The following is a 27,752-nucleotide window of genomic DNA, read 5'->3' on the forward strand; positions in this document are numbered from 1 at the left end:
TGCTTTCCTCCTCCTGGGCTCCTCAGAAGTCCTGCTTGGTGACCAAGGTTGCTGATAAGTTAGGAGCACTTGCCCAAGTCCATTATTTGTATACTAACAAATAGATAACTTCTAGAGCTACACCCCTGGATAAGATAACGATAATGGAGAGGACTTTAGCTGGATGGCAGACTAGTGGGGGTCTTTTGACCTCTGACAACTTGGGGAGAGGATGGTCTAGTCCCTCTGCCCCTCAGTAGTCAGTCTAGGATGCCAGGAAAGGGGTGAAGCTCTCTTGTGGCAGTTGCTTGAAACTTCTAGCTTTTGGGAGGATGGAGGAGGACATGGGGAGATGAAAGGGAGACTTAACCTGGAAGGTGAATGTTTAGCATCCAGCTCTTAAGACAAAAGCAACCTTATCTTCCCAGAACACAAACAGCTCCTCATTCATGGCTTGGCCTAGGATATACTTCAGGATAATCTGGGCAAGGGAACTTCTGAAGTGAGCCTAGAGAAAGCTAGTGGAAAGCCTTGGATTGGGCCAGGTGGGATGGAGTCAGTGACAGGCAGGATAAGTGTGAGTGGGTATGACTTTCTCAGGCTAGAGGTATAAGGTCTGAAAGCTCTGGGAAGTCACCACATTGTCTCCAGTTTCAGGTACTTAGATTGGTCAGAGCAGACAACTGACAAGTATTTATTCTGTACCTTCTTGTTTCCAGACCTGTGTTAAGAGTGGAGTTAAATCATGGTACTGAGGGAGAGACCAGGAAGTCTGTTCCTAGGCTGCTCTGGAATCCTTGGGGATAACCACAGAGGACCACATGGGGTAATGAGAGTTGGGGAGTCACTGTGTAGAAGGGGTACCCCCTTGCTGCTGCTTGGAGCAGGGAGTGGTGTCTTTGTGCAGGCAGTCATAATATTAAGAACAGTCTCTTTTCCAGCTCAGAAGGGTGTGGAGGTAGAAGAGTCAAAGTCCAGTTCTCTGCTTTTTTTAACCTGGTAACTGGAGGTTTAGAGAATCAAGCTGGTGACTGGGGAGTCATGGGATCCAAGTGCCTTTTTTCCTCTGCAGGCTTTTCATTCAAATAAGGTTTCCTGGCCTTGATTACTGGGAAGGGTAAGGATGACCCTGAGTTCCTGAGCAAGGGAAGAAAGGGTTAGGTCTGAGGAAATCTGAGCCTTGACAGATAAAGGGCGCAGTGCTGCCCAAAGGCCATGGTGGAGGTCTGGAAGTGAGGGACTTGGGCCAGAACTATTCACCATCAAGGCTTGAAGGTAAGTGTCTCCTTGTTTGTATCACTGTGGCCATGAGCCACAGAAGAGAGTATCTGGGCTCTAGTTTAGCATCAGATCTGACCGAGCTGAATGTGGTAGAGAGGGCAACACACAAGCCAGAACTCGGCTATCTCTGCCCAGAGCTGACAGCGCAGCCCATACCTGCTTCCTGCCTGACCCTTCCTTCAAAGCAGGTGCATTGAGAGCTGTCTCTGAGGAGGTCTGAACAGTTAGGCTAGACTAGGCAGGAGGTTTGAGAATGAACTGGTCCACCCAGCACTCCCTCCCACACGTCCCAGAACAGCATTGAGTACAAGGCCTTCTAAGGGTTGGAGGGCTTAGTTTGGGGTTTTGAACTACAGGGATTTGGATGCTAGCTTTATTCCGAGTTCTGAATATAGGAATCCCACCTTTAGGTATAGATAGGAGATGGAGAATCTGTTTTTGCCTATGCCAGATCTTGTATCCATGGCATGATACATCGTGGCTAGAACAGCCAAAGGGGATAGTGGAGGAGAGGGTAACGTATCATTCCTGGTTATGAGCGCATAACCAGATGCAAAAAGAAAACATCTAGTCAGCCTGGGTATGCATGCTCCTGAAAATATGGCATTCAATTTTGAACCCAGATTTTATATGTTGACTCACCAAGTTTTTATTTATTAGCAATCTGTTAAACATATTAAAACCATTTAAAAAGCAGTGCCTTGCTTGCTATCTGGCACATAATAGGCACTCAGCTTTGACAGAGGAATCAACATCATTGTCTGACCAAGCTGGGTATGGTGGGTGCCCCGTGAAGCTTGGAAGCCAGGAGTATGTGGTAGTTTCTCCTGCTTGCTGACACAGACACCTCTGAAGGTAGAAGCCTCTCCAGGGGTGGCCCTCTGATTAATTTGTGCCTTGAGTCAGGGTTGGGCCAGTCTCCCCTACCTTTCCCAAGACCATGTCACCTTTCTCTGCCTGTCCAGGTGGCTCACTGGTAAAGAATCTACCTGCCGATGCAGGAGACGTAGGAGACACAAGTTTGATTCCTGGGTCAGGAAGATCCCTTGGAATAGTAAATGGAAACCCACTCCAGTGTTCTTGCCTGGAAAATTCCATGGACAGAGGAGCCTGGTGGGCTGCAGTCCATGGGGTCATAAAGACACGACTCAGACACAACTGAGCGACTGAGCATGCACACACAGGCTCCTAACTTGATTTAAGAAGAAAACTCCTTCCTCCCTGGTCTCTCCTGGGTCCAAGAGGGCTTGTGCTGCCCTCTGTGGGTGATACTGTTGCCTTAGTTTTGCCCTTTTCTGCTATTACCCTCTCACGCGTTCCCATTCGGATTACCAAACAAAGCCTCAGAGCTGGAGAAGACAGTAGCCTCCACCTCCAATACCGCTTCAGCGCGGTATTCAACGTCACCCCTTTGCCCAGAAACTTTCAGTGGATTCTCACTACCATTCAGGTCTCCACACCACCTCTTACTTGTCTCTCCAGTTACCTCTGTCTACTCTCCTGGCTAAATCCCTTACTTTAGCCAAACTGGTCTGTTCATTTTCCCCAAATATCTGACCCTCTGCCTTTATACCCTTTCTCACTTGTTTAAAAATACCACTTTCAAAAAAAAAAACAAACCCCACTTATAGGATCTGCAAAGTTACCAGAGCTTCCCTGGTGGCTCAGACGGTAAAGAATCCGCCTGCAATGCGGAAAACCTGGGTTCGATCCCTGGGTTGGAAGTTCCCCTGGAGAAGGAAGTGACAAACCTCTCAAGTTTTCTTGCCTGTAGAATCCCCATGGACAGTGGAGCTGGCAGGCCACAGTCCATGGGGTCACAAAGAATCAGACACGACTGAGTGACTAAGCGCAAAGTTACCCATGACCTCTCTAATCACAGGAAATGTTTTTCAGGAATTCCCTGGTGGTCCAGTGGTTAGGACTCAGCGCTGTCACTGCCAGGGCCCTGGGTTTGATCCCTTGTAGGGGAACTAAAATCCCGTAAGTCATGCAGTGTGGTCAAAACAACACCACCACCACAAGGACGCTTTGCTTCTCAGTTTGGCTCCATTAGCTCTGTTAGCCCAACTCCTTCAACACTTCCCACACATTGTCTTGGATGGCTGGATATCATGTTCATTCACTCAAAATTTTACAATTTATTTTTGTAACCCAAATAATTCCTATTGCAAAAGATCCAAATAATACATAAATGTTCAGAGCAACATGTAATACTTGTTCCCCTCTGCTCACTCTGTTCCCAAAGGTAACCACCCTCAGTTGTTTGGTGTGCATTCTTTAGTTCCTTTTCTAAATGTATGTATCTATCCATATTCGGGAAGGGGTTAAAATACAAAGGGGCTCATATCACATGTATCAGTCTAGTTTTTTGGTTTTTTTTTTTTAACTTAAAGGTATATATGCTTGTCTTGGAGGTTTTCTGTATTAGTTATAGTTAGGTTTTCCCTCTAATGGTTTCTCAGTATTGCATAGTATATTTACTCAAAGCATATTTGTCTAGAACCTGTTGTATGGAGGGTATTGTGCAGCTGGCACCTAAGGGACTCCAGATATGATCACAGCCTTGTCCTTGCCATCAGTGAGCTCACTCTTGAGAGGGGGAGGGAGGAGCAGGAATACACAAATAACAACAACACAAGGGAGAATACAATAAAGTCCCCAAGCGTTTGCCTGAAGTTCAGAAATAAGTCACTTCCAGCTAGGGGATCAGAACTTCACAGAGGGGGTGATCTTCGAGCTTGGCTTGGAGGGAGGTTGACAGGTGAGGGAAGAGCATGAGCTGTGCACAGAGATGAAAACAATGCAGGTTCATCCAATGCCAAGAGCATCATGATGCCAAGAGGATTTGATACAATTTATATGTAAACATTTATTGAGCATCTAATGTGTCAGGCACCATACTAGACAATGAAAATATAAAAATGGGAAAGGTGAAGTTCCTGTTTTTAAGGCTTTTGTTTTAATGGAATCAAAGCAAAATTTGGAAAGGCAGATTAAGACCAGATAATGAAAGCTTTAAATTGGTATGTCAGGTTGTCTGAATTTAATTCACTGGGCAATGTGGAGCCATGCAGGCTTTTTAGTGGGCAGGTAGGTGATATCACTGAAGCTGAACAGATAGCAGCAGTGTACAGAATGGACTAGAGTAGAAAGAGGCTGAGGGCTTATTACTCTATGTTGTTTTAACAAGATAGAAGTTAATTTCTACCTCAGTTAAAAGGTACCTGGTGTAGGCCTGGTATGGTGGTACTCTAGTTATCACCGTCCTAGCATATAGCTTACATCCTCGTGCTCACCTCATGGTCTAATATGGCTGCTAGAGTGTAGTTCATCTCATCTACATTCCAGGCAACAGGAAGAAGGAAGGGAAGGAGACTGGGGGGAGGAGGTGGAGCACTATGACACATTTCTTAGCTAAATTAGCTCCTTTTAAGCAGCCTCCCTGAAAGTCCGGGACAATATTGTCTTATTGACTGTATCAGACTTGAAGGGAGACTTGGAAATAATAGTTTTGGGTTTTTTTTTTTTTGAAATACAGTTTTTGTGTGTTTGATTTTGTTTCCTTTTTAAAAAATTTGAGGTATAATTTGCATACAGTGCACACATACAGCTTGACAAGGATACACCCATGTAACCCACATCCCTATCAAGATATATAGAGTGTTCCATCACCCCTAGAAGGGGGCTTTAAAGAAAAAAAAGATAACCTAAAAGAGGGACTTCCCTGGTGGTCCAGTGGTTAAGAATCTGCCTGCCAATTCAGGGGACACGGGTTAGATCCTTGGTCCAGGAAGATTCCACATGCCTCAGGGCAGCTAAGCCCATGCACCACAACTAGTGAGCCTGTGCTGTAGGGCCTGCAAGCTGCAGTTACTGAAGCCCCAGCAGCCTAGAGCCTATGCCCCAAAATAAGAGAAACCACCGCAATGAAAAGGCTGCTCTCCACAACTAGAGAGTAGCCACTGCTCACTGCAACCAGAGAGAAACCCCAGCACAGCAGCGAAGACCTAGCACAGCCTAAACAACCCCAAAGGAAGAAAGAATGAAGGATTGATTCATTAGGGTGGTAGCCATGGGAATGGAAAGAGAGCTGGAGAGGCTGTGAAGGGAGAATCCAGAGGAGATTGGTTGGATTTGGGGTGGGTGAGAGAAGAATCAAAGAGAAGGCTGATAGCAGAACAAATAGAAACAGGATGCTGGATGCAAAATCCAGATTGTTACAGGTGGGATGGAGGAGAGAGAGGAATGAGTAGGGTAGTGTGTGTGTTGATTTGAGGTACTGATCAGACATCCAGGTGGAGGCCTGCAGTACACAGTTGCGTCTAAAGCTTGGGAGAGCAGTCAGAGCTCAGGGGCATCATGGACCAGAGAGATGCTAAGGAGGACAAGGCCTAAGAGGTGACCCCAAAAATGACTGTGAGCTCACTGATGGGCAGAATCCAGATACCCAAGGCCTAAGTGGGCAGTGAGGGCTTGAATCATGCAGAAGGGGATTGGTAGGTCACCTGAAATAATAGAAAAACTCCTAAAAACTGAAGTCCTTGCACAAACATAAAAGGGGTGTATGTAGCTGCCCTTTTGACAGGTTTGTTGAAAAAGGAAATAAATGGTACTCTCAGAGGAAAATGGTACTCTCAGGGATCTACCCCCTCCTTACAGTAAACAGCCCTGTGCTCTTTTCAACTACTGTCCCTAAGGGTGGGGTGATGGGACAGCACCCTGCCTCCTTTTGGGTATATGACCTCCAGGAGTGCAAGCTGAATGGCTGGATGTGGGAGAGGGTTGCCATCTTTGACAACTGCTGGGCTGGGGTGGGCCAGCCAGATCCTGCCAGCATAGGTGTGAGGAAACTTATAAGAGGAAAGAGCAGAGAGCAAGCGGACTAGACTCAGGTAGTCCTAGGGTTGAATCCTGCCTCTGTCACCACCTAGCTAGTTAAACTAGCTAGTTTAACTTGAGTAAGTTAGAGTCACTTAACCCGAACACCCAGTTCCTCATCTGTAAAATAGAAACAATTATGTCTACCTTTCAAGGCGGTTTTGAGGATTACAGACGAGTGTCTGGAACACAATAGGTAATAAGTGGATGCTACGATGTGACTCAGCCCCTCGCTGTGGGACCCAACGAACGGCTAACCGACAGGTCGGAGTCTCACCCTCGGGATCTCAGAGGGCCGGGAGAGCTCCGGTGGCCTCCTCCCTCCAGGAGGTGGGGACTAGGTGGAGGAAGGGCTGCGGGAGGAGGAGCTGGCGCGTCGCGACCCGCCCCGTCCCATCCAGTCTGGCCTGGACGCCGAAGAAACTGCGGTCCTAGCCCCTGTCATCCAGCGGCTTGTCCTGCGTGCCCCGAGCCCTGCCCCCACCCAGTTATGACTCTGCGCCCCTCACTTCTCCCGCTACGACTGCTACTGCTGCTGCTGCTGCTGCTCAGGGGGGCGGTGTGCCGGGCGGAGGCTGGGTCCGAAACCGAAAGTCCCGTCCAGACCCTCCAAGTGGAGACCCTGGTGAGGAGAGGATACCGGGCGGGCGCTGTGGAGGTCGGGCCCGGTTGCGGGGAAGGTCGGGGTCTAAAGGATCCTGGGGGCGGGGAGGAGGGGGTGCGGGCACCGAATTGGGGGGTGCCGAGTCGAGGGGCAGGAACCTCCCTGACTCGTGTAGTGCGATCATAGGTGGAGCCCCCCGAGCCGTGTGCTGAGCCTGCTGCCTTTGGAGACACGCTTCACATACATTACTCGGTGAGGGGCCTTGGGGGGCCGCGGCGGGGCCCCGGGGGCGGCGCCGCGCTGAAACACGTCAGCTTTGGCTTGGACACGTGGCAAGCGGTTCGGGAGTAACTCCGGCTCTGGGGTCCTCCGGCACGTGGCGGGGGGGAGGGGCGCCTCTTCCCTACCCTTTCCCCTTCCCTGCTGTTCCGCAGTGAAGTGAAGGGTGGAGGGATCTCCGAGAAGTGCCAGCCCTTTTGGGGCTTCCTGTTCCTTTCTGCCCCGAAGGGAACGTTAGACTGCAGCTGCCACGGGGTTGCGGCCGAGGGCAGGTGTGTGCGCACCCTGCTGGGAGGGAGAGGTATAGGTGTGCGCTCTAGATGCTCTCCCTCCCACCCCCAGGGCAGCCTGGTAGATGGACGCATCTTTGACACGTCTCTGACCAGAGACCCTCTAGTTATAGAACTTGGCCAAAAGCAAGTGATACCAGGTATGTGAGCTGCACCTCCCATTCCATTTCTTCCCAGCCTAAGCCCTTTCTTAGCCTCTTTAACCCCTCAGCTACCTTGGAAATGCCCCCCGCCCCCCCCAACAGCCCAGGGTTCCCACTCACCTCCTGAGGTTCAAACCTCACTCCTAGTACTCCTCTTGCCGCATACCACATTGGAAGCCGGAGATTCTAGAAGTGGGGAGCTCAGTTGAGGGTCACTGGGAGCCTTTGATCTTCTTCTCCCAGGATTTGGGGAATGCAGATAGCTTCCTATTCATTTGTGTCTTCTTCCTCAAGGTCTGGAGCAGAGCCTTCTAGACATGTGTGTGGGGTGAGTATCTAGGCAGGGGTGGGCTTGGGTGTACCCCTTCTGCATGGGAGGAAGCTGTCTCTGCTCCTAGAGGAGGCAGGAGAATGGGCTCTGGCTTCATGCTGGATAGGTCCTGCTCTCTGGGCATGGAGGCTCTGGATGAAGCCTCAGGCTTTTTCTGGCTGGGGGTTCTGCTGGTGGAGTTGAGACACCTGGGGGGATGGACACCTTGGCCAGTCAACCTGTTTGGTACTCAGGTGGGAAAGTTCGTATTTTGAGTGTGAATATCCAGAGGGTGTTGTCGGTGGGACTTCAGATGGACTGAGGTGGTTGGCCCACCTGGTTCTACTGCTGGCTATGACTCACATTCCTTTCCTCAGAGAGAAGCGAAGGGTAATCATTCCTTCTCACCTGGCCTATGGAAAACGGGGATTTCCACCATCTATCCCAGGTAATCTGACGAGGTGTCTCTCTGGCTATCGAGATAACCAGTCTCTGGGACTTCCCTGGCGATCCAGAGGTTAAGACTTTGTGCTTCCAACGCAGAGAGCATGTGTGTGAGCCCTGGTCGGGGAACTAAGATCCCACATGCCAGAGAGCGCAGCCAAAAAAACAAACAGAAAAAACAGTCCCTAAGAGCTACAAGGAGCTATGCACTTTGAAGCCTGAGAAGGTCTAAACCCAGTTTGCTAAATGGTATAGGACTGGCTGATGCCTCCTTCTGCAGGGCCACCTTTTTCCTCCTCAGATCACCAGGAGGGACTAGAGACATATAACCTGTTAAAGCCACCTGGCTTGTCCTTTGGCAGCTGGCAACTTTTTAGGGAGGTGACCCTTGCTTGAGCCACATGAGTCTGCTGCCTGTGCCATATCTCTGAGAACTCTGGATTTCTTTCCTGTGCTTTTCCTACAACTCCAGACTGTCATTTGTACAGCTGGCATGGCTTCTCACCACATTTCCACAGTTCCTTTCAGCCTCCACCAGAAAAGAGATAGTGAAAATGGTCACAGTCAAGTAATTCAAAATAAAAACAACACTTAAAAGCCAAGCCTGGGGGCCTCCCCTTCCAATGCTGAGGGTGTGAGTTCCATGCCTCTGGGCCAAAAAACCAAAACAAAACAGAAGCAATATTGTAAAAATTCAATAAAGACTTTAAAAATGGTCCACATCAAAAAAGAAAAAAAAAATCTTAAAGAAAGCCAAGCCCTTACAGGTCACTGCTAGTATCTGTTTTTTAAGGCCTGAGCCTAGACAGATGTTCCAAGATGCAGATCTCTTGCTTTTGGTTATAAGAAATGTTCCATTAGCTAAAATGAGTTGTACTGGGATAAAAATTCTTATCCTAAGTTCTAGCTTAGAGGGAGACCCAGAGAGAGGGTCAGGGGACTAAAGAGAACTTCTTTTAGCCAAAGCTCTGTTGCCTCCTCATCTCCAGTACTGCTTGTTTACATTTCTTCCCTATCTCACTCCTGTTCATTTCTCCTTTCTGTTACATCTTAAACCACATCCTGCCTCTCTAGCCATGTTGAAACACCTGTTTTTTTTTTTTTTCTAAAGAATCACAGTGAGTGTGCTTATTGGTTGGTGACATTTTAAAAAGTCTAGTTTAAATCCACTTAATTTCAGCCTTGCAAAGATTCTATCCATGTGGCTGTTTCGAGATACAGTTAGTACAGAGGTTCTCTAACTTACACATGGAGAATGGCCTGTACTTTTCACAAAGGTTCTCCTGTTGTGTCAAAGACCTGTCAATGAAGACAAGCCACACTTGGATATTTGGGGTAAACATGACTATCACTCAATAGCCTCATAACCCTCCTCTGTCTTTCACATTAAGAGAACTCAGCCCCACATTTAAATCTTGCCAACTTCACATATGTTTCTGCAGTGTTGTCTGCCCTCCCTATTTGCATTCAGATTCTGAGCCCTGGATACAGTGCACAGAGATTCTAACCCTCACCTCCTCTCTGCCTCCAGCGGATGCAGAGCTGCATTTTGACGTGGAACTGATTGCACTGATCCGAGCCAACTACTGGCAGAAGCTGGTGAAGGGCATTTTGCCTCTGGTAGGAATGGCCATGGTGCCAGCCCTCCTGGGCCTTATTGGGTATCATCTATACAGAAAGGCCAGCAGTCCTAAAATCTCCAAAAAGAAGCTCAAGGAAGAGAAACGAAACAAGAGCAAAAAGAAATAATAAATAATTTTTTAAAAACTTTGCATTTTTTCACCTGATACTTTCTGCGGCTGCCTTTGTAAGTGGGAATGAGATAAAGTGCTGAGGAAAAAGGCATTCTTAGTTGGGTTCTGCTTGGCAGGGGGTGGTCAGAGGCTTTGGATCAGTTCTCCTGGCCTCCTCTTCCTGTCCTAACTTACACCAAGGACCGTAGGATCTCTGGGTCCTGAAAGCACGGGTTTTGGCTCCCATGATGTCCTGACACCGAGGAGCAACACCTCACTGAGGAGTAAGCGTCGGGGTAGTTGCCTGGGTACTCTCTCTACTCCCCGTGCTGTGTGTATGCCAAATTGCTTCAGTTGTGTCTGACTCTTTGTGACCCCATGGACTGACTGTAGGCCGCTAGGCTCCTCTGTCCATGGAGATTCTCCAGGCAAGAATACTGGAGTGGGTTGCTGTACCCTCATCCAGGGGATCTTCCCAACCCAGGGATTGAACCTGCATCTCTTATGTCTCTTGCATTGGCAGGTGGGTTTTTTTGCTTACCACTAGTGCCACCTGGGAAGCCCTCTCTACTCCCTAGGGCTGCTGAATTCCTAGTATCCTCCAAGGAGATTGTTTTATCCAACATGGAAGAGATATAGAGAGCTCATAAACTCCACAGTGATTTTTTAATAGCAAAGTCCTTGGGTTTCTCAAAACATTCTCTGGGAATTGAAAAGAGGTTTTCCCCTTGTATCACAGGGTGTGGGAGACCACATGGGCTGCTTCAATGATGCTGTAAGTGGCTGGAGGTTTTTTGTCACCTGGTTGGGCTGCGGGCGTGGGCAGGAGCTGGGGTAAGTTGCTGCGGTGATTGACAATGAAGAGTGGGTTGAGCTGGCTCAGCACTTCATCACTCACAGAGATGCCATCCAAGTACTGCCTGAGCATCTCCCGCAGCTTCTCATTGATTTCTAACAACTGAGCACGCCTGTGCTGAAGGCTCAGTTGCTCCAGTTTCACTTTGTTGTACCTTTTCCAGAAATTCTCCATCCCTGTGTAGTCCATTATCACCTGGGAGTGAGTTACAGGGAGAAGGTGTGCGGTAGGATCTGTTAGCAAGTGTAGCCCAGTGCTCTGTCACCCCAGCCTCAGGTGGTGGCCTTGGGCCCATGGAACCTTACCTTTCCAAGCTCCTCATTAAACTCCTCTGGGTCCATTGTCTCTATCTCTTCCTGCTCCTTGGGAGTCAATGCCGATGAATAAAAAGGCAGCACTTTTTCTTCTTCTGTTTCAAATTTCCTACATATTTCAGCAAGTTTAAGAATTTTTTCACCCTGTTGGAAGCAAGCAGAAACGTTCTATTAGGAAAGGGATTGAGAAGGAGAAATAATGGAGTTGGTTCCCTTGCTTCAATCCAGGGAAGCCACTTAGCCAAATGGGATACAAAAGTAATACATCCAACATAAAGGGCTTACAAACACTATTACAAATATTTTATATTCTTCTAAAACCCATTCACTATTAACTCATTAAATTGAAGAGGTGAGAGGTGAGGGAATTCCTGGTGGTCCAGTGGTTAAGGATCTGCCTTCCAATGCTGGAGACATGGGTTCCATCCCTGGTTGGGGAACTAAGATCCCACATACCGCGGAACAATTAAGCCCGAGTGCCTCAACTAGAGAGCCCGTGTGCTGCAACTACTGAGCCTGTGTGCCACAACTAGAAACTTGCATGCCACAACTAAGACCTGACGCAGCCCAGAAATAAAAGAAATAAATATTAAATAAATAAAATAATATGTGAGAGGCAAGGGAACATGAAATAAAATAGGTATTCCAAGTGGGCACTCAGGTAGGAAGCTGGGGGAAGCCCTGTATGTTTTGCCAGCCCCTTTCACTCTGCAGGGAGCCAGGTTCCCTGGTTCTGTTCTGGCTACCCTCTCCCCTTTGTTACCTTGTCAACAATCTCCCTCAGGGCCTTGAGGGTAGCATTGCTTTCCAGAGTGAGTTTGACTAAGTTCTCCTGTGCTATTCCCCGGGCCTGAGTCCTCTGGGCCTTAAGTTTTCGCAGTTGTACCAGGACCAACTCCTTATCTTCACGAATATCCTGATTCTGTTCTTCACTCTCACGGCTGTGCACCAGGATCTTGCCTTTTAAAATAATGATGGAATCCTAGAGGAACAGGGTAGATTAGAGGAAACACCTGACTACGTGAGGGTCTTCAGTGAGCAGATAGAAGGACTGTCTGGGGACTGAAATCAGAGCATACCATCTCTCCCCAGTGATGAAGCCCAGGGGAAACGGGAAAAAGAACAGGGGATAATGGAGCAGATAAAGCAGTGAGTCACCCAGGTTAGCTGCACTAACCTGTAGTCTCTGTATTTTTTTCATCTGTGCTTCGATCTCTTTGGAGCTTTTCTCGTCCTTCACCTTGAGAGTCTCGAAGGCAATCTTTCGATCCTCTGTGGCATCAGTGTAATTCTTGAGTGCATCCTGGAACCTTCTCCACAGATCTTCTACTATGTTCTCCAGTTGCAGTCTTAGAAAGTGCTTCTCTTCTAAATTCTGGGAAGTGATCCCCAAATAGCCAGTGCTTGGACTTAACCTACTAGCGCCCTTTCACTGGCACCAACACCTCCCCCTCTTGAACTGTTTGTAGCACAGCATTGTGCAGAGGTCGCCAGTGAAAATGCCTACAAAGACCAGGCAGATGATATAAATAAGTGCTGTAGGCTATGTGGGGCCGGTGGTGAACCCCAGGGGAAATGCCCCATTGGTGGTGGGGGTGAGGGCACAACTGCTCAGCTCCATGGGAATGTCCCTATTGGAAAATATGGCCCAGTGTTACCAGATCTTTAAATTGTTTAGGGGAAGTTGCAATTTTGGATTTTTTTGTGAAATCTCCCAATTTTTAAATGTAGAAAGCTTATCAAAATTTGTATGAAACATTATGGGACAAAATGAAAGCACTCTACCCCTCCAAACCCAGGTCTGCAGGCTGGCTAAGTTGGCAGCCTCCAAGGTAGTGGAAGCTCCTGGAGCCAAGTGGCAGGAGAACTGGACTCCCCCCTGGCTTGATCACAGATCAGCAGCCTGACTTTGGCAGGTCATTAAGGTCCACTTTGGACCTTAATTTCTTCTTCTACAGATCACAAGGGTGAAGTGAGAGGATCTCCTTGGTGTGTGTTAGCTCTAAAATGCATTTTCTTGGTATCTCAGGATGGTCTTTCCTCCTCACCAATTTTCACGAAATTACAAAAAGCCGCAGGGGTATACCTACAGTGGCAACAGGCATTTTATTGACTGTGTTGGTTAAAGGGATCTCTTCTAGCTCTACTACCTTCAGAACTGTTTTCTCCCTTCTTCCCACCTCCTGCCCATCTGCTCTCCCTCTATACCTTGTTTTTCAGATCGTCCCACATGCTCTGGAACTCCAGCTTGCTTTCATATTCAGAATCTATGTAGTTCTGCTCCATGGCCATGAAGACATCTTGTAGGTAGTGAATCTCTTTTTCATGTTGGTCAATAATTGTTTTCCTGTAGGAGATAAGATACTATTCCTGCTCTGAGGCATAAAGCATATGGACCAATAATGACAATGCAAAGCAGTATGTAATAAAACTATATGAATGGTACAAACTCTTAGGTACTGAAGAAGAATAGGAGGAGGGCAGGTTCTGTCCTTTGCAGGGCCAGAAAAAATGAATAACATTAGTTTGATTTTTGAATAGGTAATATATTCGTATGATAAAAAAATAAAAAAGTACAAAAGGTTGCAGTGAAAAGTCTCTTTCCCATCTGTATTGCTGATCCTGTTCCAGATGCCAATTTTCTTGCTGTTCACACTGTCCACACTGTTCGCTGAACCCAGAACAGGTAAGCCGAGAGCTAAGAGGTTGGAAGAAGACGCCAGACACTGTAGGAACTGTAGCCAGGTTTATTCTCTCCTGGCTGGCATGGCAGCCATAACACAGCCTCTCTCCTGGCTGACGCTGCAGCTGTAGCAGTAGACATAACACAACATAACTGCACACAACCCTTCTGGGCTTTTCCAGGCGATGCTCACACAGGCATACCGCCCAAAGGAGTCCGGAACCAAGCGAGTACCTCCTGATGCGCATGCGCAGTGCTACAAGTGACCTTAGCAATTACATAATCATTGTTTACAGAACATGGGGCAGAGGGCATGAGAGGGTAGGGTGAGAGAGCCTGAATGGTGCCATCTTGTTAATTTCCCCACACCATCGCTGTCCTCTAGGTAGGTAGATGGGTAGGATTTTGATCGCTGAAAGTGGGTGGCTGCCTACAGGTAGCATCTTGACATAGGCTCTGGATACACCCCTGGGGTCAACCCCCACTCTCACCCCCCATAGCTCCTCTTAGGCCCCCACACCTTTCAGTCTCAAACTCTTTGGTTAGGGCCTCCAGCTCCATGTTGTAATTTTCCTCTAAGAGGTTGAGCCGGCATCTCTGCAGGGCCAAGAGCTGGTCGATGCTGTGCAGGTGGCTGCGCAGGGCATGGGCGTACTGCTCCTCAGCTTCTGACAGGTCCTTTGCTAAAGACTGGGTAGGAAACACAGAGTTACCACTTTGGCTGAATGGCAGCTGTGTGAGAAAATAAAAATGTATTCAGCTAGCTAGTTCCTATTTTCCCTAGTTCCTAATGCCAATTCTTTGGCTCTGGGAGCTCAGGTTGTCCCACTTTGGAATGTGAGAAGCCAGTGCCGGTGGAGGGGCCCTGTGAAAGCATTCATTCCAGTCAACAGCCCCGCTGAGCTCCCAGTGGACAGTCAGAATCAACTGCCTGTCATCTAACACATGCAGCTCAGTCAAGCCCCCAGGTGACTGCCGTCCCAAGTGACATCTCACTGAAAACCGTATGAGAGGTGCCAGGCAAGAACCTCCCTGCTAAGCTAAGTCAACCTACAGAACCCTGAGAGAGAGTGAAATAAATTGCTGTTGTAAGTCGCTAATTTAAGGCAGTTTGTGATGTAGCAGTAGATAATGAGAAGACATCCACTGGCAAAAAAAAAACGCGACAGTGTGAACATCAATAAGGATAAGAATGGCAATGGATTAAAAAATATCAAATATGTTTGATTATGAGTTTATCAGGATACTTAAAAAAAAAAAACAGTTACCATTAGAGGATGCCAGACAATGAATTTTTTAAAAAAAACTGGTTTATAAAAGGGAAGAGAAAGAGTAAGGCATTTTTTATATAAATTATACCTCTGGGTAACTGAATGGTAAATGATAGTAAGTATCTCTTTATAGAAGTATGTGAACTAATAAATGAAAAAAGAATGATACTATTAGAAAATCAGCCTTAAAAAAACAGAAAATCAGCATTTTGCAATCCTCAATGAATTAATCAACAGCTGCTAGAAAAGAACACAGCACCCGCAAGCTTCTAGTTGGAATTACCAAGACACAGGAAATATTGAGGACAAAGTAACATGTTAAACTACAATACAGAATACTATACAGCTGTAAAACAAAATGAGAAGCATGGGCTAATGCGGAATAGTCCCCAGGATATATTATTAAATGAAAAAGGCAAGAGGCAGAACACTATGTAATACTACCATTTGTGTAAAAAAAAAGCTTTATTCATGCAACTAAAATTATCAGGAGGGGCACTGGGTGGTTCACCAGTGGGAACTGGTGTACATAACTTTTTTATCTTTTGAATTTTGAACAATGTAAGATAACTTTTTTATCTTTTTTTTTATCTTCTGTACATAACTTTTTTATCTTTTGAATTTTGAACAATGTAAGTGAACTACTTATTCAAAAAAGTGAAACAAATTAAAATTAAAATGAATAAAGCAAAAAAGCCTTTACCAAATGTCCAGATGATCCACTCACTATAAACTACCACATTGCTAGCTTTTACTTATATGTTTAGTATGGGGCTTCCCTGGTAGCTCAGACAATAAAGAATCTGCCTGTGATGTAGGAGACCCAGGTTTGATCCCTGGGTCGGGAAGATCCCCTGGAGTAGAGAATGGCAACCCATTCCACTATTTTTGCCTAGAGAATTCCATGGACAGAGGAGCCTGGCGGGCTACAGCCCCACCAGGGAGTTGCAAAGAATTGTGTGGGGTCGCAAAGAGTCAGACATGACTGAGCGACTTTAGTATGGAAAAGATCTTATGAAATAGGTGCTGATAATGGAAGACTATTCACTCACTCAGCTAAGGTGTACTAAACCTGCTCTGTACCAGCACTGTGCTGGATGCTGAGGATTCAGAGATGAAAAGACATTTTCACTATCTCCAAAGGAGTCTGAAGTCTTGTAGTAGGAAAAGTTACATAAACAGAAAATTACAAATAAATTCTGAGAAAAAAAACAGGTGCAGATTAAATTCCCATTTTATAAAATTTGAAAAAAATGTTACAGCACAACATGGAAAATGCTATGATGTTGATGATTCCCCCGTGACAGGGGGATATAAAAGACAGAGTGCACTGGGGAGGCTTCATAGTAGAGATGTCATTTGTGTCACTCTTGGAGGAGGAGTAAGAATTTGCCAGGAAAAGTGAGGGGATAAGGAAAAGAGAATTCCAGATAGAGGGAATAGCATGTGCAAAGGCACAGGAAAGAAGGCTGGCTATGTGAAAGGTCCAGGTAGAGACCAGATCATGAAAGGCTTTGCTGTTCCTTCTATGGAGGAAGGGAGCCATTTTTTCTGTAGACCAGGGGAGCCATTAAGGAGATTTACACAGTAGAGTAACAGGAACAGATTTTTGTTTTAGAAAGATAATCCTGGTCGTTGTGTAGACAATCAAACACTGGAAGATAAGAAGTTATTGCAGTAGAGATAATACTCAACTACAGCAGGATAGCGGGGAAGAGCAGGGTGTGACTTACTTAAGCAGAAGATTTACATAAGACTTAGTACTAGAAGTCAGGGATGGAGGCCAAAGCTAGAATGATTCCCAGATTCCTGGGTTGGGTGATAGTGAATGGCACCAGCCACCCAAACAGAGAGTATGAGGAAGACCAGATTGTGGAGTATGGGAAAGGGGACTGGAGGGAGGAGGAACTCATGAGTTCAGTTGTGAGAACAGTGCAACAAACGGGAACAGATATTGAGGGATCCTAAATATAGGGACTTGAAACTCAAGAGAAAAAAATCCCTTAGAGAAAAAGATGGTATGTACTCAACTCAAGAACCTCCCAAGGGCATAAAGTTAGCTGACTGAATTGGTTAGAGATCCAGAACCGTTCTTACCGATGGAGATCTTCACAATCTCATCCAGGGCCACTGAAGTTGAATCCAAGAGGCCACATGGAATTTGGGTGCATAAAGCACTGGACTGGGAATCAAGAAATCCATGCTGTAGTCACAGCTCTCTCACTGACTAGCTGTGTGACCTTGGGCAAACTGCTTCTTCTCTCTGGAATTAAGCCTTCTCACATTGAAATGAAAGTTTAGGACTAAGTTCAAGTCATTGGGTGATGTCTCCTGTGCCTTTCAACTCTAATACTGTGTAGTACTGGTTTGAGGCAGTAGATGATCAAGGAGAATAGCTTCTCTAACAGAAGGGGAGGGATGACAGCTCAGTATTCTATTTTTCACTTCAGTGAAATGAATGATAGCCTAGCTGCATCACAGCATGTGTCTTGGGAGCATTTTAACATGAATTAATTCACTAGGCCCATTCTATTAAGAGATCAAAGGCAGTCATAATCAAGTGTTTCTTTGGGAAGAGAGCTTGCCTTGATGACACTGTCCTTGCAGTCCACCACTCGTTCAAATGTTTGGCTGAGGATCTCAATGTCCTTATGAAGCTCTCTGGTCTTGACTTCCCGAAGGACCGTTCTCCACTGTGTATTAATCTTATTAAGGTTCAGAGCACTGTTGTGCTCCTCCTTGGCCAGCTTGTCCTGTGGGAAGGAATAAATATACCCCCCCCCCAACACACCAGAGGTCAAAGGATGAGATGGTTAGATAGCATCCCTGATTCAATGGACAAATGAATTTGAGCAAACTCTGGGAGATAATAGAGGACAGAGGAGCCTGGAGTGCTATAGCCCATGGGGTTGCAAAGAGTCAGATATGACTTAGCAACTGAACAACAATAACAACCCCAGAGGTCAGGGCTAAAAGCCCTGATACAGTACGAAAAACTAAATCAAAATTAGTTTGTCAACTGACATCTTACCCTTTGTTTTTTCTGAGGGACCTGATGGCTAACATTCAGGAGTTCTTATTCTTGTTTTGGGAGGGTCTTACATAAGACAGGATCTTCCCAGTGGCATTTTAGGGAGGGCTATGGTGAGTTTCCTTCTGGGTGGAGGCATCAGAGCAGGACATTGTTTGTAATGGCTCATCTCGAGGGAGAATATCAGACTTTCAGATAGCTCAGACAGATGGTAGCACCTATTATCCCAGTTCTGGGGCTCAGTAGTGATTGTCAAGCCCTATACCATCTTCCTACCTCCATGCTTCACAGAGAACTGCTCCTTTCCCCATACAATATTGCCTGAAATCTAAGTCTATCTGGGTCTTAAAATTTCCAGGGGGAGGGGAGGCTACCATGAAAATGAGGCTGCCACAAAGACAGGGTCAAGGTGAGAGGACCAGGGCAGGGGGTGGGTGGGGTTAGGCAGAGAGTAATGCAAAAACCCATCACCTTCAAGAACTGGTTCAGGAGCTTCTCTTTCTTCTTGGCCATCTCCTCCTCTGCCAGCAACTTCTGCTGAAACAGAAGCAGCTGCTCCTCATCCGACAGCGGCACCTTGGCTTTTTTCCCTTTCTTAGACATAGCTGAATCTGGGCGAGGATCCTCCTCCTGCCACGGCCAGCATTAAAAGAGCAGGAGGAAAAGGTCCCCAGAAAAGAGCCGTCTGGAACTGCCCCTGCAAGGCAGTGGGACCTTAGATCTCAGACAACAGGCTAGAGAAAACCCGGGAGAGCGGTGTGGCAGGGTTCCCAAACCAAAGGACGCATCTCCGTCTCCTAGCAACGGAGATCTCGCTAAGATGGCGCAGCAACAGCTAGGAGAAGGCGCCGTGTCTTGGAGCGCCCTCTGCTCGCTGGAGGACCTCAGTCAGTTTCTGAGAGAGGGTCGTTTCCTCCTCAATGAATATTCCAAAAATCTTTTGTGAGGGATTATTTTTCACGTAATGGCCATGTCTTAAAATACAAGTAATAACTAACTTTTGAGAGATATGGAGAAACAGGAATCTTCACAAATTGTTGGTGGCAAAGGTAAAATGGTAGAGCCATTTTGGCAGTTTCTTAAAATGTTAAACATAAATTTACCCTGTGATCCAGTAATTTCACGTTTAGATATCAATCTAAGAGAAGTGAGAGCTTATCCACATAAAGACTCTCACAGGAATGTTCTTAGCGGCATTAGTCATAATAGCCCAATTGAAAACAATCTAAATTCCAAAAACAAGTGGATGATGGACAAAATATGCTCTCTCCGAACAGTGAAATACTATTCAACAACAAAAAAGGAACAGACTATGCATGCATGCGACAATGTGGGTAAACCAGAAAAACATACTCAAAGAAGACAGAAAAAAGAGGCCGCATAAATTTCCATTTATGTAAACTATCCAGAAAAGGAAAAGCTATGAAGATGGAAAGTAGGCTAAAAATTACTAGGGGCAAAAGGTGAGGGAGATTAACATTAAATGCACATGAGAGATCATATTGGGTTGATCAAAATGTTCTAAAACTGATTTATGCTGGAGAATTTGATGAATCTGGGATAAAAGCATCATTGGGTTATATGCTTGAAAAGGGTGAATTATGATATACAAAATGTGCCTCAATAAAGTTGTTTTAAATAGGAGATATAATGCCTGGATTGGAGTTCTTCAGAGAAACAGAGTCAATATTTTAAGTATATAATAGATAATATTTAAAATATAAATATTTAAGATATAGAATATATATCTTCATTCATTTAATGTTTCAATCTGAGCCTAGAGGCCAGAAAGACCAATGTCCTAACCAAGCAGTCAGACAGAAGAGTTTCCTCTTACTCAGCCCTTTTTTTCTACTCAGGCCTTCAACTGATTGGATAAGACTCACTCATAAGCAGAGAGAGCAACCTGCTTTACTCAGTCTACTGATTCAAATGTTAATCTCATGAAGAAATACCTTCACAGACTTACTCAGAATAATATTTGACCAAGTGTCTGGACACTCTGGCTCAGTCAAGTTGGCACATAAATTTTACAATCACAGGTCCACCTCTTGTTAATACACATCTTCTTAAACCATACCTAATCTCCAAATAAAGACAATGACAAGGTCATAATACTTAAATATTATAATATAAAGCCAATACATCTTATGTTACATGATAGGGAATAAGAAAGGGGAAAAATGGTTTTATTTTTATACACACACAAACATATTCATAACAAAATGAGGAAATATAATAATTATAGTTCTTCAATTACAGAAATTACATTTCTATAACTGGTCATGTTGTTGTACTGGGAATTTATAACTACCTTCTCCCACTACTCATTTTGTATTCTTTCTGCCTTCAGCAAGCACCTCAGCTAGTCATGGCTCTTTACCTTGGTGGGGTGACCCAAACTCATTCCTGAAGGGCCTGGGCTGTTAGTAGTCCTGCCTGGATTGGCAGTGTTGCTGGTACTGTAACACAGTCTTCAAAAGGCCTTTCCACCATTTTATCAAACCAGTAGCTTCAAGATAGCAGACAACATGGTAAAACCAGTGAATTCCATGAGCATGGGCCCATTGACACACTTCATTTGCTGATAAGTAGCTTCCATGATCAAAAACAATGTTGTGTGGGATACCGTGATGGTGGATTAGGTATTCTGTAAATCCACAGAATGGTAATTTTGGCAGAAGACTTGCATGCAGAGAAGGCAAATGTATATCCAGAGTAAATATTTATTCTATTAGGAATAAAACACTGCCCCTTCCATGCTGGAAGTAGTCAAATGTAATCAACTGTTCATGTGGGAATGGTACCATGCAGGGGGCCCAGTGTTGGTCTCTGCTGTTGCCAGATTGGGCACTCTGTGATTTCCTTAGCCAGGTTGGCCTTGGTAAGTGAAAGGCCGTGTAGCTGAGTGCATGCATAACCTCTGTCCTGGCTACAATGGCTGCTTTGTTCATGGGCCCATTGTGCAATGACATGGGTGGCTGGGAATAAAGACTGACTGGTATTCACATAACAGGTCATCCTATCCACTTGATTATTAAAATCCTCCTCTACTGAGGTCATTCTTTGTGAACTTTTCCTTGGAACACAAATACCTTCATATTTTTTGCCCATTCGGAGAGTTCTATCCCATAGATCTTCCCCAAGTTTCCGTGTTACACATTTTCCAATCATGTTCCATCCAAGTCCCTGACGATTCAGCCAAGCCATTGGCCACGGCCTAGGAGTTGATATACTGTCACACGTCTGATCATTTCTCCTTTCAAACAAAGTGAACAACTAGGAACAACGTCGCAACACTGTGCGACGTTCTGCCTACAGGGACCATTCCCCTTTACAATATCCTTCAGGATGTCCCCCAAAGGGGCTATAGTATTGCAGCTGTTCACTCGTGGCTGGTGCCTGCATATTGCACAGAATTATCTGTAAACCAGACCTGAGTCTTCTCTTATTCCATCAACTGACCATAGGGAACTCCCTCTAAGGCTATGGGTGGAGGCTAGAAGAGACAAATTTGTGGACGCCGTGAGAATTTGGACCATTTCTTCATGTAACTTACTTGTACCTTCAGGGTCTATTCAGGCCTGATCTCTTTTATACCACCTTAATGTGGAAGGAAAGTTATGACCAACCTAGACAGCATATTAAAAAGCAGAGACATTACTTTGTCAACAAAGGTCCGTCTAGTCAAGGCTATGGTTTTTCCAGTAGTCATGTATGGATGTGAGAGTTGGACTATAAAGAAAGGTGAGCACCGAAGAATTGATGCTTTTGAACTGTGGTGTTGGAGAAGACTCTTGAGAGTCCCTTGGACTGCAAGGAGATCCAACCAGTCCATCCTAAAGGAGATCAGTCCTGGGTGTTCATTGGAAGGACTGATGTTGAAGCTGAAACTCCAATACTTTGGCCACCTGATGCGAAGAGCTGATTCATTTGAAAAGACCCTGATGTTGGGAAAGATTGAGGGCAGGAGGAGAAGAGGACGACAGAGGATGAGATGGTTGGATGGCATCACCGACTCAACGGACATCAATTTGGGTAAACTCTGGGAGTTGGTGATGGACAGGGAGGCCTGGCATGCTGCAGTTCATGGGGTTGTGAAGAGTCAGACACGACTGAGCAACTGAACTGAACTGAATTTGATGATGGAGTGCAGCTTTGCACACCCAACTTTATGGCTTGGTAGGTCAGTTCCTGATGGGCAGCTCAGGCCACATAGCGATTTGGAGGCCCATGGTTAAGCATTCAGTCTCTACTAAGACCTAGTAGCAGCCAAGAGCTGTTTCTCAAAAGAGGAGTAGGGGCTTCTCTGCTGGCTCAGTGGTAAACAATCCATCTGCCGATGCAGGAGACAGGGTTTGATCCCTGGTCAGGGAAGATCCTACATGCTGAGGAGCAACTAAGCTCGTGCACCGCAACTATTGAGCCTGTGCTCTAGAGCCCGGGAACTTCAACTACTGAGCCCACATGCTGCAATTACTGAAGCCATGCAGCAAGAAGACCCAGCACAGCCATAAACAAACAATTTTTTTTTAAATAAAAAAGAGGAGTAGTTATCTCTGGAGGATGGCAGGTCTTTGCTCCAGTATTCTAAGGGCCTGTGTGCTGATTCACCTCTTCGGGCTGCCAAATACTCCAAACAGCATCCCAGTCTGCCACTCCCGCTTCAGCACCACTGCATCTACTGGATCATGTGGCCCACAGGGCAGAGTGGCAGAGCTTGTGTAGCAGCTTGACCTGTTGCAAAGCCTTCTCTTGTCCTGGTCCCACTCAAAGCTTACAGCTTTTCAAGTCACTTGGTGATCAGGTCAATATAACACACCCAAATGAGGACTATGATGCTTCCAAAATCTGAAGAGGCCCGTTAAGGTGTTGTACCTCTCTGTTGGTTGTGAGTGGGGCCAGATACCACAAGTTATCCTTTACTCCAGAAGGGATATCTCCATGTGCCCCACACCACCGTACCTTTGAAATTTCACTGACAGGCCCTGAACTTTAGCTAAATTTATTTCCCATTCTCTGACACACAAATGTTTCACCAATAAAAGCCAATGTCTAGGGACTTCCCTGGTGGTTCAGTGGCTGAGAATCTGCCTTCTAATTCAGGGCACACATTCAGTCCCTGGTTGGGGAACTGAAATTCCGATCGCCTCTGGGCAACTAAGCCCACACCCTGAAACTAGAGACGCCTGCTCCTAACAGCCTCTGTGCTGCAACGCAGACCTACTGCAGCCAAAAAAAAAAAAAAAGTTGAAAAAAAACAATACAGTGTCTGGGGAATTAACTGATGTTCCAGTGCTGAGGATTCTGCACTTTCATTGCTGAGGGCACAGGTTCGATCCCTTGGTTGGGGAACTAAGATCTCACAAGTTGCGTGGTGTGGCAAACAAAACAAAACCAGTGTCTGCAATAGTTGCTACTTCTTGCTCACTAAGTCCAATCTGCATAATGTCATCAATGTAATGGATAAGTGCGATATCTTCTGGTTTTGAAAGGTGTCAAGCAGAACATCATGCAGTGATGACCAGTGTCAGGGGAGGACTCCAACTACATGGAGGAAGAGCTAAGATCATCACAGTGCTGACCACCAGTAATAGAAGTCTACGCACTTCTGCCCACTGCATCTTGGTATTAGAATTGCCAAGGAAAACAATGTAGTCAAGCACTGGGTGGAATAGCACTTCACTCACATACAAAAGAGTCAGAGCAAGATCACTTCAATAGTGGGGACTTCCCTGGTGGTCCAATGGTTAAGAATCTGCCTGCCAATGCAGGGGACATGGGTTCGATCTCTGGTCCAGGAAGATTCCACATGTCATGAGCAACTAAGCCCTATGCCACAACTACTGAACCCATCCTCTAGAGCCCACATGCCACAACTACTGAAGCCTGCATGCTCTAGGACCTGTGCTCCACAACAAGAGAAGACACCACAACGAGAAGCTTGAACACCATAACAAAGAGTAGCCCCTGCTCACCACAGCTAGAGGCAGTCCATGCACAGCAATGAAGACCCAGCACAGCCAAAAATAAACAAAAATAAATAAAATAAATAAAATTTAAAAATAGTGAGTGTTGGTCCCCAGTGGCCAATGGGTTCCCTCCTGGAAGCCGATGCTGGGCAATTAGCCTACATGCACCCACTCTGGTGTCAAGTGAAAAGACCCTTCCCCCTCCCCATAAAATCTGAACTAGCTGGGGGCAAGCATGAAGACTAGTGGTGCATTTGCTTACGCAGAACACAGGAGTTCCTTGAGCAGGATACAGAGACAGATTCCCTCACAAGGTGATAAGGTCATTCAGGCTATGTGGGCTCTTTACTTCCTGCCAGGCTGGATGAATCACAAACTGGAATCAAGATTGCTGGGAGAAATATCAATAACCTCAGATATGCAGACGATACCACACATGGCAGAAAGTGAACAGGAACTAAAGAGCCTCTTGACGAAGGTGAAAAAGGAGAGTGGAAAAGCTGGCTTAAAACTCAGCATTCAAAAAACTAAGATCACGGCATCTGGTCACATCACTTCATGGCAAATAGAAGGGGGAAAAGTGAAAACAGTGACAGACTTTATTTTCTTGCGTTCCAAAATCACTGAGGATGGTGACTGCAGCCATGAAATTAAAAGATGCTTGCTCCTTAGAAGAAAAGCTATGACAAACCTAGACACCGTATTAAAAAGCAGCATCACCTTGCTGACAAAAGTCCATATAGTCAAAGCTATGGTTTTTCCAGTGGTCATGTATGGATGTGAGAGTTGGACCATAAAGAAGGCTAAGAGCTGAAGAATTTATGTTTTCGAACTGCGGTCCTGAAGAAGATTATTGAGAGTCCCTTGGTCAGCAAGGAGATCAAACCAGCCAGTCCTAAAGGAAATCAACCCTGAATATTCACTGGAAGGACTGATGCTGAAGCTGAAGCTCCAATACATTAGCCACCTCATGCAAAGAGCCAACTCACTGGACAAGGATGAGGATGAGATGGTTAGATAACATCATCAACTCAATGGACATGAGTTTGAGAAACTCTGGGAAATAGTGAAGGACAGGGAAGACAGGTATGCCGCAGTCTGTGGGGTTTCAAAGAGTTGGATACGACTGAGCAACTGAACAACAACAAATAAGAAGAAAGTGTCCCAGGCCCAGCGTGCATTCTTATGTTGCTGAGTGGGAGTTGAAAGGTTGTAAGCATTGGCTTTTTCGATAAAAGGTGATTGAGATCCCTGTGAATTAAATGATGACACAGGGCTGCAGAGGTGATATACCCCTGAGGTAGAACCGTGAAGATGTATCACTGGCTTTGCCAGCTGGAAGCCAGCTGCTTCCGGTGGTCTATATTGGAAAAGATGGAGAAAAAGTCACTTTCCAGATCAAGAGTTGCATGTCAGGTACTAAGGGCTTCCCAGGTGGCTCATTGGTAAAAATCTGTCTACCAATATAGGAGATGCGGATTCGATCCTTGGGTCGGGAAGATCCCCTGGAGGAGGAAATGGCAACCCACTCCAGTATTCTTGCCCAGATAATCCCATGGACAGAGGAGCCTGGTGAATTACAGTCCATGGGATCACAGAGTTGGACACAGCTGAAGTGACCAAGCATGCACATCAGGTACCAATGGATGTGTTAATTTTGGTCATGCAATGAAAGCACATCTGGCAATTAGTCACCACCTGGTTAATAATCCACTTGCAATAATCCACTCTCATTCCCCAAGAGCCATCCATCTTCTGCACAAGCCAAATAGGTTGAATGGTGATATGGTGGAAATGACCACTCCTGCATCTTTCAAGAACTTTAGGATGGTAGTAATCTATGTGTAATCCCTTCAGGAATGCGGTATTGCTTTGGTTCACTATTTTCCTAGGCAGAATCAGTTCTAGTGGCTTCCACTTGGCCTTTCCCATTGTAAAAGCCCTCAATCCACAAGTCAGGGAAACAGTGTTGGTATTCTGGCAGCTGCTGAGTATATTGCAATTGTGCATTGCAGAACTGGGAAAATACCCATAGAATGGGTTCAGGGACTCATTAACCTACTGAGATAGACTTCATAGCCTGGCACGCTACAGTCCATAGGGTTGCAGAGTTGGACATGACAGAAGTGACTGATCAAGAACATGTACTGCAGTATGCCAGTCTCCCCTGTCCTTCACTATCTCCCAGAGTTTGCTCAAATTCATGTCCATTGAGTTGGTGGTGCTATCTAACCACCTCATCCTCTGCTGCCCCCTTCTCCTCCTGCCCTCAATCTTTCCCAGCTTCAGGGTCTTTGCCAATGAGTTGGCTCTTCAAATCAGGTGGCCAAAGTATTGGAGCATCAGCTTCATCAATGATCCTTCCAACGAATATTCAGGGTTAATTTCCTTTGGGATTGACTGGTTTGATCTCCTTGCTGTCCGAGGGACTCTCAGGAGTCTTCTCCAACACCACAATTCAAAAGCATCAATTCTTCAGCACTCAGCCTTCTTTATAGTCCAACTCTCACATCCATACATGACTACTGGAAAAACCATAGCTTTGACTAGATGGACCTTTGTCAGCAAAGTAATGAATTATCCTCCAATTAAAAATAAAATAAAACTTAAAGTAAAAAAATGAATTGGGAAAAACAGTTTTTCTTTCTATTAGTTGAAAGGATTTGTGTCCAGTTGGCTTTATTACTTCCTTAAATGTTTGTCAGAATTTACTAGTGCCACATCTGAGCCTAGTATTTGATTTATGGGAGTTTTTAAAACAAGAGCTTTATTGAGATATAATTCATACCATACATTCATCCACTTAAAATGTACAATTCCGTGGTGTTTAGTACATTCACAGAGTTGTGCAATCATTGCCACAATCAATTTTAGAATACTTGCACCACTCCAGAGAGAAACTCGAAACCATTAGCAGTCACTCCCCTTTTGTGACAGTTTTTCATTATAGATTCAATTAAGAGTTTTATGCTTCCTTCATGGTCAAACCCAAGGCCCACACTTCAGGACTAGCTTTTCCCAGAGACTCCTGCTCCAGGACCAATGTCAGCAAATGATGAAGCACTGACGACTTGTGGCACTGGGCTGGGATGCAGAGAGGACATGAGTTAACAGGGCAATGAACAGAGGTTCTATAGAAACCTGAGTTTCAGCACTAGGTTAGAGCTCAGCCTTTGAACAAGCTTTAATTCTCCCCCACCCGCTTTGGTTGCATCATGAGGCATGTAGGATCTTAGTCTCCCAATCAGGGCTCAAACTCACACTCCCTGCACTGGAATCATGGAGTCTTAACCACTGGATTGCCAGGGAAGTCTGGACCACTAGGGAAGTCTGGACAACTAGGAAAGTCCCAAGCTTAAATTCTGAGTCTGCATCTTTGCCTATCAAGTAGGGATAGTAATACCTGATGAACTATGGATGGAGGTTCGTGACATTGTATAGGAGACAGGAATCAAGACCACCCCCAAGAAAAAGAAATGCAAGAAAGCAAAATGGCTGTCTGAGGAGGCTGTACAAATAGCTGTGAAAAGACGAGAAGCAAAAAGCAAAGGAGAAAAGGAAAGATATACCCATTTGAATGCGGGGTTCCAAAGAATAGCAAGGAGAGATAAGAAAGCCTTCCTCAGCGATCAATGCAAAGAAATAGAGGAAAACAATAGAATGGGAAAGACCAGAGATCTT

General features: G+C 45.7%; 2 protein-coding genes and 1 long non-coding RNA gene across 3 annotated transcripts; 2 read left to right on the top strand and 1 right to left on the bottom strand.

Annotated features, from left to right (window-relative positions):
- Positions 1-698: 698 nt before the first annotated feature.
- Positions 699-2,879, top strand: LOC145547375 (uncharacterized). Its single transcript, XR_014083797.1, has 3 exons — positions 699-805; positions 1,052-1,254; positions 2,226-2,879. It is a non-coding gene; the product is annotated as an uncharacterized LOC145547375 (long non-coding RNA).
- Positions 2,880-6,540: 3,661 nt separating this feature from the next.
- On the top strand, positions 6,541-9,978 carry FKBP11 (FKBP prolyl isomerase 11). Its single transcript, XM_081596786.1, has 6 exons — positions 6,541-6,766; positions 6,932-6,997; positions 7,367-7,454; positions 7,752-7,785; positions 8,145-8,215; positions 9,743-9,978. The coding sequence occupies exons 1-6, from the start codon at positions 6,632-6,634 to the stop codon at positions 9,958-9,960; spliced, it is 612 nt and encodes a 203-aa protein (XP_081452912.1). The 5' UTR covers positions 6,541-6,631; the 3' UTR covers positions 9,961-9,978.
- A 613-nt stretch (positions 9,979-10,591) lies between these two features.
- DRC2 (dynein regulatory complex subunit 2) lies at positions 10,592-19,282 on the bottom strand. Its single transcript, XM_081596785.1, has 9 exons — positions 19,203-19,282; positions 18,571-18,796; positions 17,654-17,821; positions 14,318-14,487; positions 13,323-13,461; positions 12,292-12,489; positions 11,878-12,096; positions 11,106-11,258; positions 10,592-10,995 (listed from the first exon to the last, which is right to left on the bottom strand). Exons 2-9 carry the CDS (start codon positions 18,700-18,702, stop codon positions 10,678-10,680), a joined length of 1,497 nt encoding a protein of 498 aa, XP_081452911.1. The 5' UTR covers positions 18,703-18,796; positions 19,203-19,282; the 3' UTR covers positions 10,592-10,677.
- Between the last annotated feature and the right edge of the window lie 8,470 nt (positions 19,283-27,752).

Source organism: Giraffa tippelskirchi, chromosome 4, assembly GCF_054371585.1.
Source record: "Giraffa tippelskirchi isolate mGirTip1 chromosome 4, T2T-mGirTip1v1.2.pri, whole genome shotgun sequence".
NCBI classification, from domain to species: domain Eukaryota; kingdom Metazoa; phylum Chordata; class Mammalia; order Artiodactyla; family Giraffidae; genus Giraffa; species Giraffa tippelskirchi.

Excerpts from the sequence above, each read along its gene's own strand:
- FKBP11 (XM_081596786.1), top strand. The coding sequence starts at position 6,632 with ATGACTCTGCGCCCCTCACTTCTCCCGCTACGACTGCTACTGCTGCTG. Across the intron at positions 7,786-8,144 it reads CTTCTAGACATGTGTGTGGG|AGAGAAGCGAAGGGTAATCA; the intron begins GTGAGTATCTAG and ends TCCTTTCCTCAG. Across the intron at positions 8,216-9,742 it reads ATTTCCACCATCTATCCCAG|CGGATGCAGAGCTGCATTTT; the intron begins GTAATCTGACGA and ends CTCTGCCTCCAG.
- DRC2 (XM_081596785.1), bottom strand. The coding sequence starts at position 18,702 with ATGTCTAAGAAAGGGAAAAAAGCCAAGGTGCCGCTGTCGGATGAGGAG. Across the intron at positions 14,488-17,653 it reads GCAAGGACAGTGTCATCAAG|TCTTTAGCAAAGGACCTGTC; the intron begins GCAAGCTCTCTT and ends TTTCCTACCCAG. Across the intron at positions 13,462-14,317 it reads AAAGAGTTTGAGACTGAAAG|GAAAACAATTATTGACCAAC; the intron begins GTGTGGGGGCCT and ends TATCTCCTACAG.